This window comes from Ips typographus, linkage group LG3 (assembly GCF_016097725.1).
Source record: "Ips typographus isolate SLU linkage group LG3, UJ_Ityp_2.0, whole genome shotgun sequence".
Lineage (NCBI taxonomy): Eukaryota > Metazoa > Arthropoda > Insecta > Coleoptera > Curculionidae > Ips > Ips typographus.
Window position 1 is genome coordinate 12,667,182 of NC_138424.1, and position 19,144 is coordinate 12,686,325.

General features: G+C 35.9%; 1 protein-coding gene across 2 annotated transcripts in view; it reads right to left on the minus strand.

The window, feature by feature from the left end:
• The window catches only part of LOC145726601 (DNA (cytosine-5)-methyltransferase PliMCI-like), a 41,375-nt gene extending 22,491 nt beyond the window's left edge, over positions 1-18,884 (minus strand). Inside the window, exons 1-4 of one of the 2 annotated variants that reach the window (XM_081975764.1) lie at positions 17,814-18,884; positions 17,493-17,653; positions 6,991-7,259; positions 4,162-4,445 (exon numbers count right to left, since the gene is read on the minus strand). In XM_081975764.1, the coding sequence (XP_081831890.1) occupies positions 4,162-4,445; positions 6,991-7,259; positions 17,493-17,653; positions 17,814-18,006 (907 nt within the window). In that variant the 5' untranslated portion in view covers positions 18,007-18,884. Of the gene's footprint in view, positions 1-4,161; positions 4,446-6,990; positions 7,260-7,754; positions 7,985-17,492; positions 17,654-17,813 lie in introns of those variants that run through there. The other variant, XM_081975765.1, reaches the window with a different exon arrangement.
• Between the last annotated feature and the right edge of the window lie 260 nt (positions 18,885-19,144).

Sequence of the window (19,144 nt, forward strand, 5' to 3'; positions counted from 1 at the left end):
AGATCCACCATGCCAACAACTATCAGTAGGTAATACGAGCCGTCAATCTTGAAAGTACAGTACCGTTAAGTGGTCTACTGTTAGTTTTGTGATTTGTAATTTTGAGTTTCCCGCATTCTAAAGTTCATAATTGTACCTATATTACAAATCTAGGGACCAAAGTGTCGCTTTTAATCCCGTTTCGAAAGGTTTGTAGCCCGACCATAGAGAAAGCTACAATTCAGGGATTAAAAGACACTTCTTGAGTAGCACAAAATGTCGGTTCAACCTTGGCTCATGCTAGGCCCAATATATACACACGGGACCAATTACCGGTTTCTAGTATCTTTTTAAAACAGTTTTGAGGGTATCTCCTTTAAATGACCTTCTAGGGCAAAAGTGGTGTGTTCCAGGATTTCAGGGTATTCCATTTGAAAATAAAAATTTGGTGTTCTTTCCGACAAAAATGGCAACACAGCAAAGTTCAAAATATTTTAGATAAAGAGTTTGGATCCAACCTAGGCTACACTCCAAATTTCAACGAAAAATATTGAGTCGTGTCTTTTAATCCCTTGCGAATTGTGTCCGACCGTAGGGAAGAAGGTAGGTAGGAAGGTAACCTATTGCGGCGGGATTAAAAGCGGCACTTTGGTCTATAGGTTTACAATATACTATTATTGGTTCTTACTATGCAGGGTATTCCAAATGTTCCGGAACGGTCTACCTTTTTCCACAAAGTGAAAACTTCAAAGTTGAAATTTTGGAATATTACGTAAGGTTAAAAAATCTATCTTAGATCGTTTTCGGACCAGCAAAATGCACCATCTTTTTTTAAATAGATCGGTGATGATCTGAAATACATTTTATGTTTTTCCAAAATTCTTATAATAAGCAGTTAAGGTTTGACGAAATTTTATCCAGCCAGTTTTGAGAAATCTGAGTTTAAACTTTGAGTCAAGAACAACTTCTTTTTATGTAAAGGTTTTTGTCCCACTTTGACTGTCTCAAGACACCCTGTAGGGACTTATTGGTTAAGGAGTTGCTTTGAAATTATGTAACAGATTATGTTGGACATAAACCCGACTTAAAATATGACAAATAAAAAGCTGCTGCCATAAGTTAATTTGAGATTGAGCACTATAATGTCGTTTTTTTCAGATTTCTTGATACACGAGAGGTTAATTGGGATATGCCCAAAAACCCACACGAGATATTGACCTAACCAACTCTTCCTTATGTTAAAACCAAACCAACAAACTATTGGTTAGTCGGGGAATACTTGCAAATTTAACTATTTTGCACACGCTTCTTTCACTCTGTATAATACACAGTTACAGTGCATTAAAGTCAAAGTTTTTCAAGTTGGCAAAAAGCTAATAAATCAAACCCAATGACAGTCCAAACTTTTATTCCATGTTATGACTAACTTTAGAACTGAATAAAGGAGTGGAAATCGACAAATACGTTTCATCAAAAAAAAAAACACAGGGGTAACAGTAACACTCAGTCGTCTTCACAGTGAAGTTGCTCCACTGAGAGAAAATGGACTACTACTTTAATCTACAAAGAAAAACGTTGGATATAGAGCAAAAACACTTTTTAATGATGAAAAAAGTGGCTTTTTGAATTGGGATTAGAGGAGCCTGCCTAACCAATGAATGAACGCAGATGACGACGAAAGAAGTTGACGTTTTAGAGGACAAGCTGATTGTTACTATTCCTGACTCAAAGACCCATAAGAAGCGGATTTTCGGTGTAGTATCTGAGGGCAAAGTCAATCCTGTGCATTTATAAAAAAAGTACGTAAAATTAAGGCCAGTTCATGTTACTCACCGAAGATTGTTTGTATCGTATAGAAAAGGAAAATGTACGGTACAGCCCTACGGCATTCATTATTCTTAGCTAAACTACCTCAAAAATAGCTGACTCTCTCAATTGAAAATCCTAATATGTATGAATACTAATCTATTTATAGACTTATAAGAACTTGGTAAATGGGAATCAGCAAAAGTTTCTAAAGGGTATCTAGAAGAAAGTGTGTCCAAGAAAGTTTCCATTTTTCCCGACGATTTTTTTTAAATGTATTGGAAAACCGCACAAAATAGAAAGAAGTGCCTACTCGGTCATTAATCAGGCTTTAGAAAACATACCGCCAACGCTAAAGACTATGGTGTTATCTAGCAAATTTTGTTTGACATGGTCATGAAAAGCCGTTTGAATACTATTTTGGTATCTAACGTCTTATGCTTCCGTAACTAATGTGTTATGAGTAACTAAGATTCCGTGACGCACAAAGTACAAGAGAAGCGTTATTAGCAGTGCAGGTACTGTTCCAGCGATGTCGTGATGTCAGTTGTGAGGTGTACGTATGCTTCATTGACTACAGCAAGATCTTCGACAACGTCAAACACGATAAGTTAATGTAATTACTGCAATCCATTGGCTTAACCTAGATGATAAGGACATCCGAATAATACACCACCTCTATTACAACCAAACAGCCAATATCAGGGTAGGAAAAAAGCTGATGGAAGAAGTGACGTGAGGGGGGGTAAGACAAACCTGCATAATGTCCCCTTACTTTTTAATCTCTACTCAGAGAAAAATAATGAAGAGGGCTCTAGAGAACAGTGAAATTGGAATTCTTGTGAATGGTGAACGACTGAACACTATTGACACAATCATATTCGCAGGCAGCTTAGAAGGCTTACAGACACTGATTACGCGCACAGCAGAATGCAGCAAGCAATATGGCCATGACTTTAATGAATAGCTATTCATATACCAAGGGCGTTAGAGGGAACATAATGTCCTGAACGAAACAGCCCGAGGGCCTATGACCCGAGGGACAGGTTTCGGCCTAATGGACATTATACTCTCCCTAACGCCTGTGGTGTTTCACCTAATTCACCAATTATTTACTGTTTCTGGCATTGAAAAGTAAGGTATACCTTTACCGGTATGTTGTTAAGTATTTATTTTACCTGAATGATGTGACTTTGATAGTCCTGTCAGTCAGTGAAATTGGCAAAAGTTGGACAAAATTTTCGAAAATATAAAAGAAAATACATCAAAAGCTAACGAAAGTTTATTACCTCAAAAGTCAAGCACATCCTAAGGTAGGGAATACGTAGTTTTCATGGCATGAAAGAATAAAAACACCATTCTATTATAAAAGATTTCAGGGCGTTATGATAACGCCCGCTTATAATGCCCTCAGGTTGTTATGAACACTATAACCTACACCGTTTCCAAGGTATTATGTATTCATAAAAACCTCAAATCCCCTTAATAACTCATAGCGAATCAACAACACATAAAAAAGGTAAGCAGCTATAAATACCAGGTATAAATAATTAATGGAACCATTCTATGGAAATAAAGATCAGTATTGAGAAGGCCAGAGCACCCTTCATCAAAAAGAAAAGAGTTTTTAAAAATCGGGATCTACCAATAACAACAAAAATACGTCTACTACGCTGATGTTAATCAATTTCAACCTTATAAGTGAAATAATGGACGTTGACTAAAGCATCGATGGAAAAACTTGAAGCGTTCGAAATGTGGTGCTACAGAAGAATTTTTCCTATATCATAGACGGACCGGATTACCAACGTTGAAGTATTACAAAGGCTTAACTATGAGAAGTGTGAGATCAACGAGGAAATCAAATGAACGAAACTGGAATACTATAACACGAAACGAAGATCGCTATGGTCGGCTGCAGCACATTGTTTAGGGCAAAATATATGGCCATAGAGGACCAGGATGAAGAAGCAACTCTTGACTTCAAAACCGCAGACAATGGTTCGTCTTAATCACTACTGAACTGTTCCGTACCACAGCCAATAAAGTTAGAATAGCCATGCTAGTCGTCAACATCCGAACCGGATAGGCACTACGAGAAGAAGGAGATTTTATGTAAATTTTAGTACGTTTATGATGATGGTATTTAATGACATGATATTATTAATTATTACATTATACAATAGGAAAATATTTAGAAAATACTTTCCCTTCCTAGGATGTAAAAGTAAAATTTTCATACCTCAAATTAGAGGGAAAAAATTAGTTTTCTATAAGAGTCGGAGAAAAAAGTGGATTTTACGGCCGCAAAACAGTTCGTGAAGTGAGTACTTTTATCGTTCGTTTGAACAAAAAGAGATTTTTCTTTGAACTTACCTAAGTCGTATATTAGTTCATTAATCTTAATGGAATCTACTTCCTCTTTAAAAGTCCCAAAACAGTGGGTGGGTTTCGGCAGCATTGGGAGCTCTAGTCCAGGAGCTGCCCCTAGTATAAATAATCGTCTTCTCGATTGGGGCAAACCATACTTTCCTGCATTAAGAACGCCAAAAGTCACCTGATATCCGATCTCTAGAAGGCATCTTAGCGTTAACTGGAAGAATCTTGATTGTTCATGACTGGCAAAATTGCGAACGTTTTCAAATAGGAAGTACTTTGGCCTAAAAAAAAATTAAAACGTTAATAGTTATTTAACCAACGAGTGTATTAATGAAAGCGATTAGTAATCGAAATGGTTTAACGCGTGAACACAGTGAAGCTTTTCAATGCGACGTGGAGAACCAAGGATGGTAGACAGTAAAATATTGCTCAATCGGCCGATTTTGTTTCCCAACGGCGAAAGGATCGAGACGACATAGTAAGTCCTCCTCCACAGTACTTTGCCCTCGAGAGAGCTTGGTGACATAATGTATCAATTCTCTTGATTGTCTCTTTCCAGGCAGTTGTATTCTGTGCGAGGTGGGCCGCATCCGGCAGACTATGGCCCACCATGTGTTTGACTTGGTCCACTCATCGCTTTGGTGATCGCCCACGTGGTCGCCTCCCTTCAACCCTTCCTTCCACGATTAGTCGTTCCATCGAGGCTGTTTGTCTAGAGATGTGTCCAAAATACCTCAAAGTTGATTGACTAACTTTTGTGACTAATCAAGTGTTAATACGCAGTTCTTCTAGTATGGACACATTAGTTCTGTGGGCCGTCGAGGGTATTCGCAAAATTCGTCAGTAAACCTCGCTCACAGTATGTCACGAACTCACAAAACGCAAATGAAAATGCATGTTCGTATACAATCGTCTGCTATTTCGCCATAGCCCGATCACGTGATCCGTGGACTGTTGATGAAATCAAAATCATCACCGGCCGAACCAAATAGGGGCCAGGATGCGCTTATGGGATTGAGCAATTCTTTTCACTCTACTTTCATTGGTGGGAAACCACACTCTAAACTCCACAAAAATCTTAAAAATAGAATATTGTTTTGCGAAAAGGACTTTTTTGTCTTAGAGTAAGCAGTAGGATAGTTATTTCGTGTTACATTGTTTAGATTCTAGAACGTCGTAGTTCAGCTGTTTGTGAGAGAGAGATTTATGTCATACTTTAAAGTTTAAGAGAGATTGCCAATGTCATGAATATTTCCGCATTCTCTCGAATCCATTGAAGCCTATATGAACATCTGGGCTAGGACCCGTAGTCAGTCAATTATTGTTGTGATTGTTAACGCGTTGTCAGTATTTGTTTGTAAACAAAAGGAAATACAGTGCGAGTTAAAAGTATCGAGTCTTGTTTTCGTGGGAAAAACGGGACAATATCATGACCTTTAACAGAGTTAATAGCAAAAAAGATTTTTGTAAAATTGGCAACATCGTTGATGAGGTAAATAGGTGTGCTTCTCAGACATGAAACATAGGTAGGTTAGGGTAATTTGAGTTTATTGCCGTTAAGCAAATGGCCGCATTCATAAGAACAAATCGATTAACAAATCCAAACCAATTAAAAGTAATGCTTTTTTGATTAGTAATCGATTTGTTTCAGTGCATTCAGAAGAAAATTGTTCATCGATTGCTAATCGATGTGTTCTTATAAATGCGGCCAATATCACATTACAAGCATAGGTAGGTGGGTACCTTTTAACTTTTAGGTAATACAACATTAGGTTATAATATAATTAACAAATAACAAGTTAGAGAGGATGTTGCTTTTGTTGCTGCATATTCTAGAAGCTTCAGGAGAATTATCATGACAGTTCTAAAGTTAGAATCAAATCCACAATTGAAAGGTTTGTTATTTTTTGTCAGTGACGTTAAGATGAAAATAGAAGTCGAAAATAGTCTTTTTTGAGCGGCTGTATCTTCAAATTGAGTCACTCAATTTTAATCATTTTTATGAGGATTAAAAGGTATTTTCTTTCTCTTTCTGACGACCTAAATGATCTTTTTGAAAGTTGGCACGTATCCGAGTATGAGGTGTAGTCAAAAAATTAAAAATTCGGTCACACACCATTTCTCGCAAAAATATGTTTTGGATTTCACAGTAACTCGAGTCTTGTGGTCAGTATCTCTACGAGGTTTTCGCCGTCGTTTTCGACAGTATTAATTTCAAAATATGATGTTAACTCAGCATGTGTACCATTTGTATAAATGCCACTGTTTTCATCAACATTGTGCGCACTGTGTGAATGCAAGGTTTAAAGTCAGCTTGCTTTGAGTTGCGTGCGATTTTAAATCACACTTGTTCTACACCCAAATAAAATTAAACCGTCATTTTGGAGTAATCCGACGTTGCCATATATTTGCTATTTTAAATATTTTTAGTTTCTCGCGAAAAATGTAAATACCTTATATTTTATAAGTACCTAACCAACATTACTTCAATAAAATACATATTTGAAATCAGAAAAAAGGAAATCTACCTATTGAGCAAATAAAATACAGAGTGTTTCATTTGAAACCATCAAAACAAGTGTCAAAAATTCGACAAGTGAACATATATGACATAAATCAACTTTGACACCAGATTCTGGTGATACAGGAAAAATACTACAACATTGCTAATTTAAACTATGCTGTCATCTTTATTTAAATATACACAATCATCCAGTACTTTTTCTTTGTTTAATCGTCAGCTAATAAAACTGTAAACTAAAGTTAGTAAACAGTGATTACTCAAATTACCCATAAGCTTCCCGAGTAAGCAATTGAAAATTGTACCTGTAATAATCCACGAAGCCTAAATAGGTTTTTATTTGGTTATTATTGGAGATGGCTGCTTCGGATGCCTTAAATCGGTTTATGACCGAAAATCCTTGGCACGGTGGTCCACCTATTAAGATGTCTACGTCTCCTTTATTTGGTAACATGTACCGTTGACCACGATCATTTAATAACTCATACAATATGAAATTGCAATCGTTCGTAAGTACTGACGCTCCGGGGTGATTCTTTTTAAAAGCTTCCGCTGTAGTTGGGTTTTTTTCGATCTGAAACAATAAAAAAAATTATAAAGATAAATAAATACATTTTTCTACTCCTACAGCGATATTGGTCAGTTTACAGAACGGCTAAGTAGGTAATTGGCACTAGCTAAACAGATATGTCAATTGGTGGAAAGCGGATCAACAATCTTGTCTCGTCACTGATCATGGCATTCGACAATAGCATAAATGAGCTGTGTTATAAGCAAAAAGCATGGCTTAAACATAAATAAATTCAAAACTAAAATAACGATAGTAAATAGACAAGACAACAATTCTCCGCCAATGTCAGAAGTTGTCGGCTATGAAGTGGTAAACAATTTTAACTATCTTTATGTTTCACCTATACGTTATGAATACCTTGGAAACGGTGTAGGTTATAGTGTTCATAACAACCTTCGAACATTATAGGCGGGCGTTATCATAACGCCCTGAAATCTTTTTTAATATTAACAATGGGATTTTCATTCTTTCATGCCATAAAAACTACGTATTTCCTACCTTATAATGCTCTTGACTTTTTACGTAATAAACTTTCGTCCAGCTTTTGCCATTTTCACGGACTGACAGGACTATCAAAATCATAATATTCAGGTAAAATAAACAGTAAACAACATACCGGTAAAGGTATACCTCACTTTTCAATGCCAGAAACACTAAATAATTGCTGAATTAGGTGAAACATAAAACATTGTATGCACCACAGGCGTTAGGGAGAGTATAATGTCCATCAGGCCAAAACAGCCCGAGGGCCTTGGCCCGAGGGACAGGTATTATTATGTTCTCTCTCTCTAGTATTACATTATGTTCTCTCTAACGCCCTTGGTAATTAAATAGCTATTGTTCCTCAATTACCAACACTGAAAAATGTGAAAGAGAAATACGTCGTTGTCTAACTATGGCAAAATTAGCGACTACCAAGCTAAGTAAAATATGGAAAGACAATTCGACCACTAAAACAACAAAACTCATCCGTCTAGTTAATGCTCTTATTTTCCCCATTGCAACGTAAGCAGGGAAAACATGGACTTGAAACAAAGCAGATAAAAACCGAGTAAAGGCTTTCGAACTGTGGGCTTATAGACGACTCTTTCAGGTATGTCTCGTGGACATAATACCGAATCAACGTATCCGTATTACAAGAAATTGGTTCACGTACAAGGCTGGTAACCAGAATAAATCGCATGTATTTGCAATACCTTGAGCATATGGCTAGAAGATCAGAGACAATAGAAAGAGTAATCATAGAAGGAAAAATAGGAAGTAAACACCCAAAAGCCAGATCTCCAACTAGATAAGTAGACCACACAAAACCCTTAATAAATCTGAAACTGCATGATGCCGAAAAGATTGCACAAAATGCATGTCAGTTGGTTTTTAAACGTTTTTTCATACAGATCAGGTTACATACCTGATGAAGCCAACAAGCAGAAACACGTGTCTCCGGGTTATCATCCTTGTTCCTTGCTGCTTCCCCTTTTTTGAAGAGTCACCCAATAAACACTTTCCAAAAGTAATAATAACCAATATTTAAAAATCAATCCTTTAAAACTATAATAAAAGCTTTGTTCGAGTTTATGATTCTGATCCGTTCAGGAACTGTTCTTGAACTCATTGGTTCATCTGCATGGATGAGATAAGTATTGCTGGGTACTGATTTACAGGATTATACACAAATTATTGTCCAAATGGTCTAAATCCACATTTAAAACAGTTCAAAATCAATAATCCAAACATAGCTATTGACAACTGGTCAACATACAAAAGTTTGGTTAAAACATACATTTTTCGTTTTTCGGTTTAATTTTGCAGCGTCTACAAAATGTTTCAAAGATTAACTAAGCGGTAAATAGATTATGGTGGTGCATAACACAATATTCTTCTTCCTCACCAACATTCCATCATCTAATATTGGTTATCACGTTGGTCAAAGTTATTTTATTCACTGCCTCTCTGAATACGTACTTTTCTTCTTCGTATCCGAAGGCCAAAGTTTTTCAGCCCAGTACTGGGCTAAGTCAAACGCTTAGATGTTTCCCTGCCATAGTTCGTCGAGGGTACATTTGCTAGGACAGTCCTGGTACTCGCCACAGTCGCATCTGTCGACGTGTTCGTCCATAAGGCCCTACTTAATTAGGTTTGTCTTCCCTGGTCCTACACCCGCTCTAATGCGGTTCAGGGATCTCTAGATCTTCTAGCTCAAATTATCAGACTCGGTAAGTTCGTTGTTGACAAATCTCTTGCGGGATTCGTGTCTGCCAGGTTCGCAGGAGGCGCCAAATAAGCTGTTGGCGATCCGCAAAACCGGCCGCTTTATACAGGGTAATTCAAATTCGACCCTCACCATTGGGATCTCGGAAACTATAAGAGATACGAGAAAGTTTAAATTGGGGCAAAGTTGCGCAACGTAAAGGTCAACCAAATGCCGTTTTAAAAATTTCGATTTTCCGAGTACTTCCGAAGACATCCGGAAAAAACTGAAAAATTGATTTTTTGTTTTTATTTATTTCTAACCTTATTTGAAAAGATATCCCAAAACTAAAAGCATATTTTCATTGCCACTTTTTCCCAGCTATTTGATGATAGATTCAAATTTGCCACACGACGTTTCGTTTTTTGGCAGCCATCGTCAACTTTCTTTTTTCTTATGGGCGCCATATTGGATTTTTAGCCCATCAAATAGTACGTTTTATTCTGATTTTAGTGATGTATAACAACTTATGATTTGCTTCATAAATGACAAAATAATTCAATAAAAACTAATTTTAGAGTTGAGTTAATGAGACGTTTTATGAAGATTACTTGGTAGTACTTGTCACATGCAATTGGCCTGAACATACTTAGTCACAAAGGTGTACACGTGACTTAAACCGGTTTATTCACTCGAAGAGCTTAGGCCACTCGCTAGGCCCTGGACCTAGTTGTTCTTTTCGTGAATAAAAAATGGTTTAAGTCACTTGCTGTATAAATGACTATTAAATCACTCTGAATGACATTCGCCTATTTACAGATGTAAACAAACAAACATCAATGTCACATCTACGGGGCGCAGTGCAAATTTAATAGAACTGTCATTTTAGTTTTTTTGTAATATAAGAAGTCGAAATTTAATAAAATACTGTATAAAACACGTGACTTAAACTGGTTTATTCACTCGAATAAATATGAATGAATAAAAAATGGTTTAAGTCACTTACTGTATAAATAAATAAACTTGCATTTAACATTATAAAACATTGAAATTTGGCAAAAAATAAAGTTTCTAAAATGATGATCTTTCTCTTGGAAACATAAATAAACTGTTTAAGTTAGAGATAATGCGAACAAATCTCTTCTTCCGATTAACCTAAATAGTTCAGCAATACTTGAATAATAATAAAATTTTGTGCGGGGGTTTCTTATCTAGATACATCTTTAACTATGATTGACTTGCTCTAATGTTCGTCCGAATTATCGTGTTTGACAAGTACTGTCAATTAATGACATTTTAGAAAACGGCCCATTAACCCAAAGCCAATAACTAAAGTAAAAATAGTTTTTATTGAATTATTTTGTCATTTATCAATCAAATCATAAGTTATTATACATCACTAAAATCAGAATAAAACGGACTATTTGGTGGGCTAAAAATCCAATATGGCACCCATAAGAAAAAAGAAAGTTGATGATGACTGACCAAAAACGAAACGTCGTGTGGCAAATTTGAATCCATCATGGAATAGCTAGGAAAAAGTGGCAATGAAAAGATGCTTTTAGTTTTGGGATATCTCTTCAAATAAGGTTAGAAATAAATAAAAACAAAAAGTCAAATTTTCAGTTTTTTTCGGATATCTTCGGAAGAACTAGGAAAATCGAAATTTTTAAAACAGCATTTGGTTGAGCTTTAAATTGCGCAACTTTGCCCCAATTTAAACTTTCTCGTATCTCTTATGGTTTCTGAGATCCCAATGGTGAGGGTCGAATTTGAATTACCCTGTATAGTTTCCCGAGTGGTGTGGGTTTCATGCATCCGTTTGCCAGTCGGTATGTATCGTTTAGGCTTAGGGCCGCTCTGAGTAAGCTGTTGCTGGCACTCCGGTCCATGTTCGTAAATTTCGCAGCCACGATATTCGTTTCCGTCCTACTTTTCAGTTTGCATGATATGTCTGAAGAATTACAATTTTCTGCACTTGACATTTGTTAGGTATTCCAGTTGTCTCCCCATGCGTTGCAGTACCGTATCGTTTGACACGTGGTGTATCTGAGTATGCGGTCTGAGTCTTGTAAGGCATTCTCTCATATATAAAGGTTTAAAAATATACAATCACCTAGGTCATAATCTTGATGAGTTACGATCTGCGCTTTCAAAGATCTTGATTGGAAGAGCTCTTTACAAAGTCGAGAATTTTTTTTGAGCTTACCTACCATATTTTTAATTTTGTACGCGTGGCACCACCTGGACGGCACCCTCACAGGGCGGTAAAATAAGCGAGTTGGTAAAACGTTGTCCTAGAAAGGGGGTAGATAATGTTAAGGGGGTAGATTGAGTACCGTTTAATTTTTGTGGGAGCTGTTGTGTTTGTCTGACAAAGTAAGCCTTAGGCCGACATTTATTGGTTTGTTTTTTTTAGCAAACATGAAGAGCGACAATGAATCCGACGGGTTGGTGGTGGTTCCAACAGGGGGTGACCCCTTCTATCGTGAGATGGATCGCCACGCACCGCCGCCGACGCCGGAGAGGATCCGCCTCTACCGACGGGAGATGGCATGGCAGGAGGCCGGTCGGTGCTCAATGTATCCAGATTCGTGCTGGATGTGCGAACACTTCAGAATTGATTGCACGCTGCCGCCTCGGATGTTCTGCTCGGGTTGTGGAGAGTTGGGAGTAACCACAGGCCAGTGCCACCCGCCATCGTCGCTGCCTGGACCGTCTCACCGCCATAGGAGACGCGCGGAAGTTAGTATTTGTTCTGTTTGCTGCTTTAAACACCATACTGTTAACCGTAGTAAAGTTAAACTGTAAATTGGATTGGTAATTAGCACCTGTCGTGGTTTTCCGTTGGTCATCAGTACTGGTAAAACCACGCCGGTTGAACTAAAGTTTTCTAAAACAATCAGGTTATCTTTCTGGACATGTTACTGTTTACTTGGCTCCGGGGAACTGGTGTGGTAAGCGAGTTTGGGAACTAGAGGGATTAGCTACTATGTAATTGGCAACGTCTCGAGATTTAAAACCTATTTGTTGGACTCCGGAGAACTGTTGCGACTTATAGCGGTTAGCTCGACTGACGGGAACACCGCCGGTTACGTAATTGAGCCAATTTAGGTTTTTGGAGCAAACTCCGGCGTCGAGAGAAAGGTACCGTACCCCATACAAGAACCGTATTTCAGTCAGTCATAGTATCAGTAGTCAAGCTAAACAGTAGAGAAGGGTCCGTAGTTAGTTTTCTTTACCGTTACACGCTTTCCCCGAACCGCCGAACAATAAGCCTGCGTTTCCATTAATTAAGTCGTTACCGTAAGTATTTTCCGTAGAAACAAAAGCCGCAATACAGTTAATTTATTGAAAACAGTTATTTTACTCTTGTTTGTTTCTTTAAAACCCCTGGAACTTTCTTCAGCTGTCTAAAGGCGACCCAGGAAACGTAAGGTGGACCTTCAACCACTCTAAATAACGAAGGGGGCGACCGCGACAACGAAACCAAGGAAAACCGTGAAGTAAAGCGCTATAATTATTTGGAGCAATCGAGTGTGTGGAAAGAAGGTTCAATTATAAAATAAACAAACAAAACTTGGTTCATTACCAATAAAGCCACTTGCCACTAAAGGCGCTTAAACACATTTTTGTTTATAAACCTTAAAAAGACAGCTTATGTAAGCTCACTTGAACAGTTGGTTTTTCGATTATATCTAGGTACCCATTTACAAAGACTCCACTGAGAATTTCACTGTTTAAGTCCATATTCTGTTTCTGTAAAAGGTTTGTCAGAGGTTTTATAGTCAGTTTGATTTAAGATTCTTCACACTTCATAGTTAGATCAGATATAAACACTGAATCATATCAAGTTTAAGTTACAATCTTGAATACCCTCACTGTTAGTTTGTTAATAATTATTGAAGCTAAGCGCAGCGTAAACTTAACCGCAAAAGAAATTGGGGCATCGATACATAAAATAATAAATGTGAGGTTATAAGTGCGACTTAGTTTTATGAAAATTTACCAGAACCGGCCATCGAATAAGTATTTTTATCAAGCTTCTTTTTCACTTTCTTTGCATTAAGTGGGTACTAATTCAAAATTATTACTAAATAAACTTGTTTTGATCAAAAAATTACAGACGGAATTGTTTTGGTGTTAGTAGGTCGGTCCGATTTGTTGATCGATATGTCATAAGTAGAGTCCGGATTAAAAAGCACTAAAATCGTAAAAAAGCACTTGAAAATTAAAACTATTTTCCTCAAAAAAGCATAAAAATCTGTAAAAATGCTTAAAAAAAAACAAAACTCTTTCAGAGATGACTGCTTGGGAAGCATTTTGGAGTTCCCGTAGTGTTTTAAAACCTTTTTAAACTACTTGAGGAGTATTTGGAAGGTTTTTGGACAGTTTAAAGAGCATATTGAAGGTTCTGGAATGCTTTTTCTAAATTGTTTTGAAAGTTTCCGACTGTTCTAGAAACATTTTGGGGTTTCTGTAGTGTTTGATTTATTTTTACACTACTTTAGGAGCATTGAAGGTTCTGGACTGCTTTTAAATCATTTGAAATCTTGTAGACGGTTCTAGAAACTTTTGGAAGCTTTTAAACTGTTCTAAAAGCATACTGAAACTTTTAAACAAAGCTTTTGAAAGTTTTTCGACTACTTTAGAAGGAGGAGACTACTTTAGAGTTTCTGTAGTATTTTGAAATCTTTTTTGATTTCCTTAGGTGCATTTGGAAGGTTTCTGAAGAGTTTAAAAAGCATTGAAGGTTTTCGACTACTTTTATAGCATTTGAAAACTTATGGAGGGTTCTAGAAACTTGTGGAAGCTTTTAAACTACTTTAGAAGCATACAGAAGCCTTTAGGCTGGCTTGAAATTTTTTGAGAGCTTCTAGACTAGTTGAAGATTATTTGGAAGTCTTTAGACTGTTTTAAAAGCTTTTGGAAGGCTTTCAACTGCTTGAGAAGCATTTTGGAGAGTTTTAAAACACAAAAAAAGTTTGTTGGGAAAATGGAATTTCGCACTATTTTCAACTAAGTTGAAAATAACCTTAACCTAGTCGTCCCACCACAAGACCACTGACTTACTCTCTTATCTATAGAAGCTCTCTCTTACTTTGAGAGCTTCTATACAGGGTGTCCCGCGAGGTAAGGGACAAAACTTCACTACGTGTTCTTTAGGTGAATTCGAGTCAAAAATGTTCTATGAACATGGGTCCGCAAATTCTTCCTACCGAGATATGATTTTTTAAATTTAATAGTGATTTTGTGCCGAAAACTACAATGGCTCTCATCCACATCATTAAAAGGGCTAGACTATGCTTACAATGGGAAAATGGACACTTTGAACAATTATGATAAACAGTTATTTTCCAAGAGGTATTAATTTTTTTTGTAAAAAAATATTTTTGTGAGGTTATTGTACTTTTCAACACAATAAAACTATTAAACTTAAAAAAATCGTATCTTGGTAAGGAAGCATTCGCGGACCCATGTTCATAGAACATTTTCGACTCGAATTTACCTAAAGAACACGTAGTGAAATTTTGTCCCGTACCTCGCGGGACACCCTGTAGATAAGTTGAAAAGCTTTTGAAAGCTTCTAGGCTGTTGGAGGGCATTTTGGAGGTTCTACAGTGTTTTGAAATGTTTTTACAATTTTTTACACTACTTCGGAGCATTTGGAAATTATTTGGTCAGTTTAAATTGTAAATTGATACTTACCCATTTTGCAACAGATAATTTGGTATGTTATTGTCTCTCAGAAGCCTTCAATATCTCAATATAGCTATTGCAATTGTCAATTAACCTATACAAAATAAAACCATACAAAAAATGGCAGCAAATAAGCACACATAACTAAATTAAGCACAAAAACAAGAAAAAAGCAAAAAAAGCACAAACAAAATCTGTCAAATTACGTGTTTTTGCGTAAATCGTTCACATTAGATGTCAAAGTTTGGTTGCTTTTATAATTTAGAAAAAGCAAAATTTATAGAAATCCGGACTCTATGTAGTCATAAGCATAGCGACCGTGCTGCAAGAAAATCCAATTTTTGCAAAATTTTAGATTCGTTTTGCGTCTAAATGATCACAGATACGGTATTGAAAAAATTGCAAGTTTAGAGCTAAATTGATGCATTTTTCTGAAGCGTTTTTCTGTTAAAAAAAACTTTATAGACGCAAAAATAAATACTGATGAACTGATTCTGAACTTCCCATGTTAATTTCGTATGTCCAGGGTTTTCCTGAACAGGCTGTATAAATATGATGATATTAAAAACATGAGCATAAGGAGAAATAGTTATTTGTATACCTACCCGTGAAATGATATTTTTTCGGCCGAAAGAAAGTTCAACAACCCTCTTGAGGACAAACAAATTATTTCACGGCCGAGGTGTACAGGGTGCTGCATTTTCGATAGTTTTACGGGGTACAGAGAAAACGGTAATAGATAGAAAAAAAGTAGCATACGTGTTCCGATCTCATTTTCCGAGCTGATATGACTGGCGAAGAGTGAACTGCGCAAACTTCTTTTGTTTCAAAGATACGGGGGGTTTTCGAAAATTGGTAATTTTTGAACTTCTTCTGTATTTCAGTTGCTCTTAAAGTTATCGAAAAAGGAAGAACGGTTCCCGGTAGAAGTTTTCATGTAGAATCCAATGGCGTAGTCAGTTTTTTTCTATTCAGTTTAGTTTCTGACATATGACAGTAAGTTACATTTTTTTAAATGAAACATCCTATATATTTTTACGTCATTTAATTCTGTTAATTTTTACCTTCTCAACGGTGTATTAAAACATATAAGTTTGTAGAGGTTAATCCTGTTATTTAAAAAAAAGACCTTTGCTAAGCTAAAAAAAGGCCAATATCTAAAATACCAAACAAAATCGGAAATCCTATAAACTAACACATCAGAAAATTAAATATTTTTAATAAATCTTATTAAAAATCTAAGTTATAAACAGTTCTACCGTCACTTTAATAAGAAAAGTGACTATTTCTATTGTCTACTATTTTTAAGGTAGAAGTTGAAAAAACTGTTTATAAACGACATGTAACATGTTAATATGAACATAGTCAAATTTTGTTTCGACTGTGGGTATTTTTATACATATTATTTAGCCCTTTTTTGTTAAGGAAACGCCTTTTTTCTAATTACCAAGATTAACATTTACAAACTTATATGTTTTAATACACCATTGAAAAAGTAAAAATCAACAGAACTAAATAAACTAAAAATATATAGGGTGTTCCATTTAAAAAAATATAACTTAGTGTCGTATGTCAGAAACTAAACGTAATAGAAAAAGACTGACTACGCCATTGGATTCTACGTCAAAACTTCTATCGGAAACCGTTTTTTCTTTTTTGATAACTTTAATAGCAAATGAAATACAGAAGAGGTTCCAAAATGACCAATTTTCGAAAACCCCCCGTATCTTTGAAACAAAAGAAGTTTGCGCCGCCGACTTTTCGCCAATCATCTCAGCTCAGAAAAAGAGATCAGAACACGTATGCTACTTTTTTTCTATCTATTACCGTTTTCTCTGTACCCCGTAAAACCATCGAAAATGCAGCACCCTGTACACAAAATTTTTTGTTCAAACGATATTCACTTAGAAATTCTTAAATTTTGATAAATATAATGAGAAGGGTCTAGTAATCACGTGACGTTTATTGTTATGTTTGCTGGTTATGCATTGTTCATGTGACATTAAATAATAAACTGACTCTTATCAGAAATATTTTCCATTTTTTCATATACGCGAAAATAAAATTGGGAGACGAAGATTGCTGTACTGATATAGATGGGTGTACTGCTGTAATTAGTGCACACAGTGGTCACATAGAGAAATCGTAACCAGCAACCATAAGCGTAGACGGTGACATAGTGATTGTTAATTTACTTTTTCCCTGTATTTTTTTTTCGGCCGTTGCTAAAGACACCGGCCGTAAAAGTTTATTTCACGACCGCTAAATGGTACATGAAGTGAATACTTCACGTCCGTTTGAACAAAAAAGTATATTATTTTGTATATATACATTACAGTTTTACTTACCGCCCACTTTGTGTCTACCAGGCCAGCTCTTTCAAGACCTTCCGAGAGTCCTCCGCAACCCGCATAAATATCAAAGTTTCTGAGTTTGGTTTCAATTTCTTTATATAAAGGCGCTTCTTCCATAACGTAATGCGAGTTTTTCCCATTTCTCGTCCTCTGCTCTACAATCGAAACATTAAGTTTAGTGACAACATCTGCAAGAAGTAATCTATTTTGTGATTAGAGCTTTTTATATTATGGTCGTACTTTTTCATCACTTTGTAAAAAAATAACTATTGCTTATAACAGTTATATTGACAAAATACTAATTCTCATACTTACTGGGCTCTTGTTGCAAAGGCAAATTCGAAAACTTTCTTGTATCCGGATTGTAGCATGACTCATAATAAAACCTGAACGGGCCTTCGTCTACCCAATGTTCTACGTTTTCAATATTTGCTTTGTTTGTTACATAACACCTGCCTTTTACGACTTCCTGCCACTTTTTCATGCTATCTGAAAAGACAAAATACATGTTTTTTTTTAGTTTATCTTAGAAATTATTATGCTCCGTTTTTGATTGGGCAATTTTGGTAATACTAAAGATGTGTTGTGTAGATATTGGCTAGGGTAGCAAGCGATAAAAATTTTTTCGCTAGCTGTCCAGGAAAACGGATACTATGCATGTCATTGTTGAAAATGTCAGGTTTGATCAGTTTGTGTGTCAAGTGAATTTCATGTTAATTATACCGCAAAGTTGTTAAATATCTGAGTAAGTAAGCAGAAAACTATCATGAAAAGCAGTGATAATGATATCCAGAATACTCCACCCGAAATTCAAAGTGTTGCACAAAATGTTTCTTTAAATCTACTGCCCGAAAAATCAAAGTCCATGTACGAGAAGCAATCCAATCTTTTTGTGAAGTGGTGCATGTCAAAAAATACTGTATTTAGTTAACGACAATTCATTTGATTACTTTAAAATACTTGTTTGTACGCTTTGTAGAAAAAAATGTTATATGTGTTACGAGCAAAAAGTGGCTTTTTTTGGCACTCTCAGAGCAGAAAAGGCTTACTTTTCGCTCTTAATACATAAATAACTATTATTATTTTCGTATTATCCGACAAAACTTCTGAACGGTAACGTATATACAGGGTGTTACAAATTCGAGGCATTAGCATTGCTATCGCAGAAACTATAGTTGAAGGAACTTTAGTTAAATGGAGGCAAAGTTGCGCATTTTATTGCTTAATAATTTGGTAAGAAAAATTCAAAAAATTTTCATTACTTTCGGAGATATCCGACAAAAACCGAAAAAGTTAAATTTCTGTTTCATTTTTTTACCACTTTATTATTGATTATTTTGAAAAATCAATGGCACCTTCTGGAGGCACTTTTTTATGCTTTTCAAGAAAAGTCTTAGTTTTCAGCTCCGACGTTTCGTTTTTTAGATACCATCATCAAATTCATCAAACTAAATTATCTACTCATTATGACAACATATCAATTTCAATTAATTACTAATAATCAATTAATTTCTTAATTAAAATTTAAAAAAAATACTAATTAATATTTAATTTATTAAGTACCAAGTAGGTAACACACTAGGTATACTTTTTTGACAAGTGTGACACGTCATTGGATTCGAAGGTCTGTAGCTACTAAAAAACGA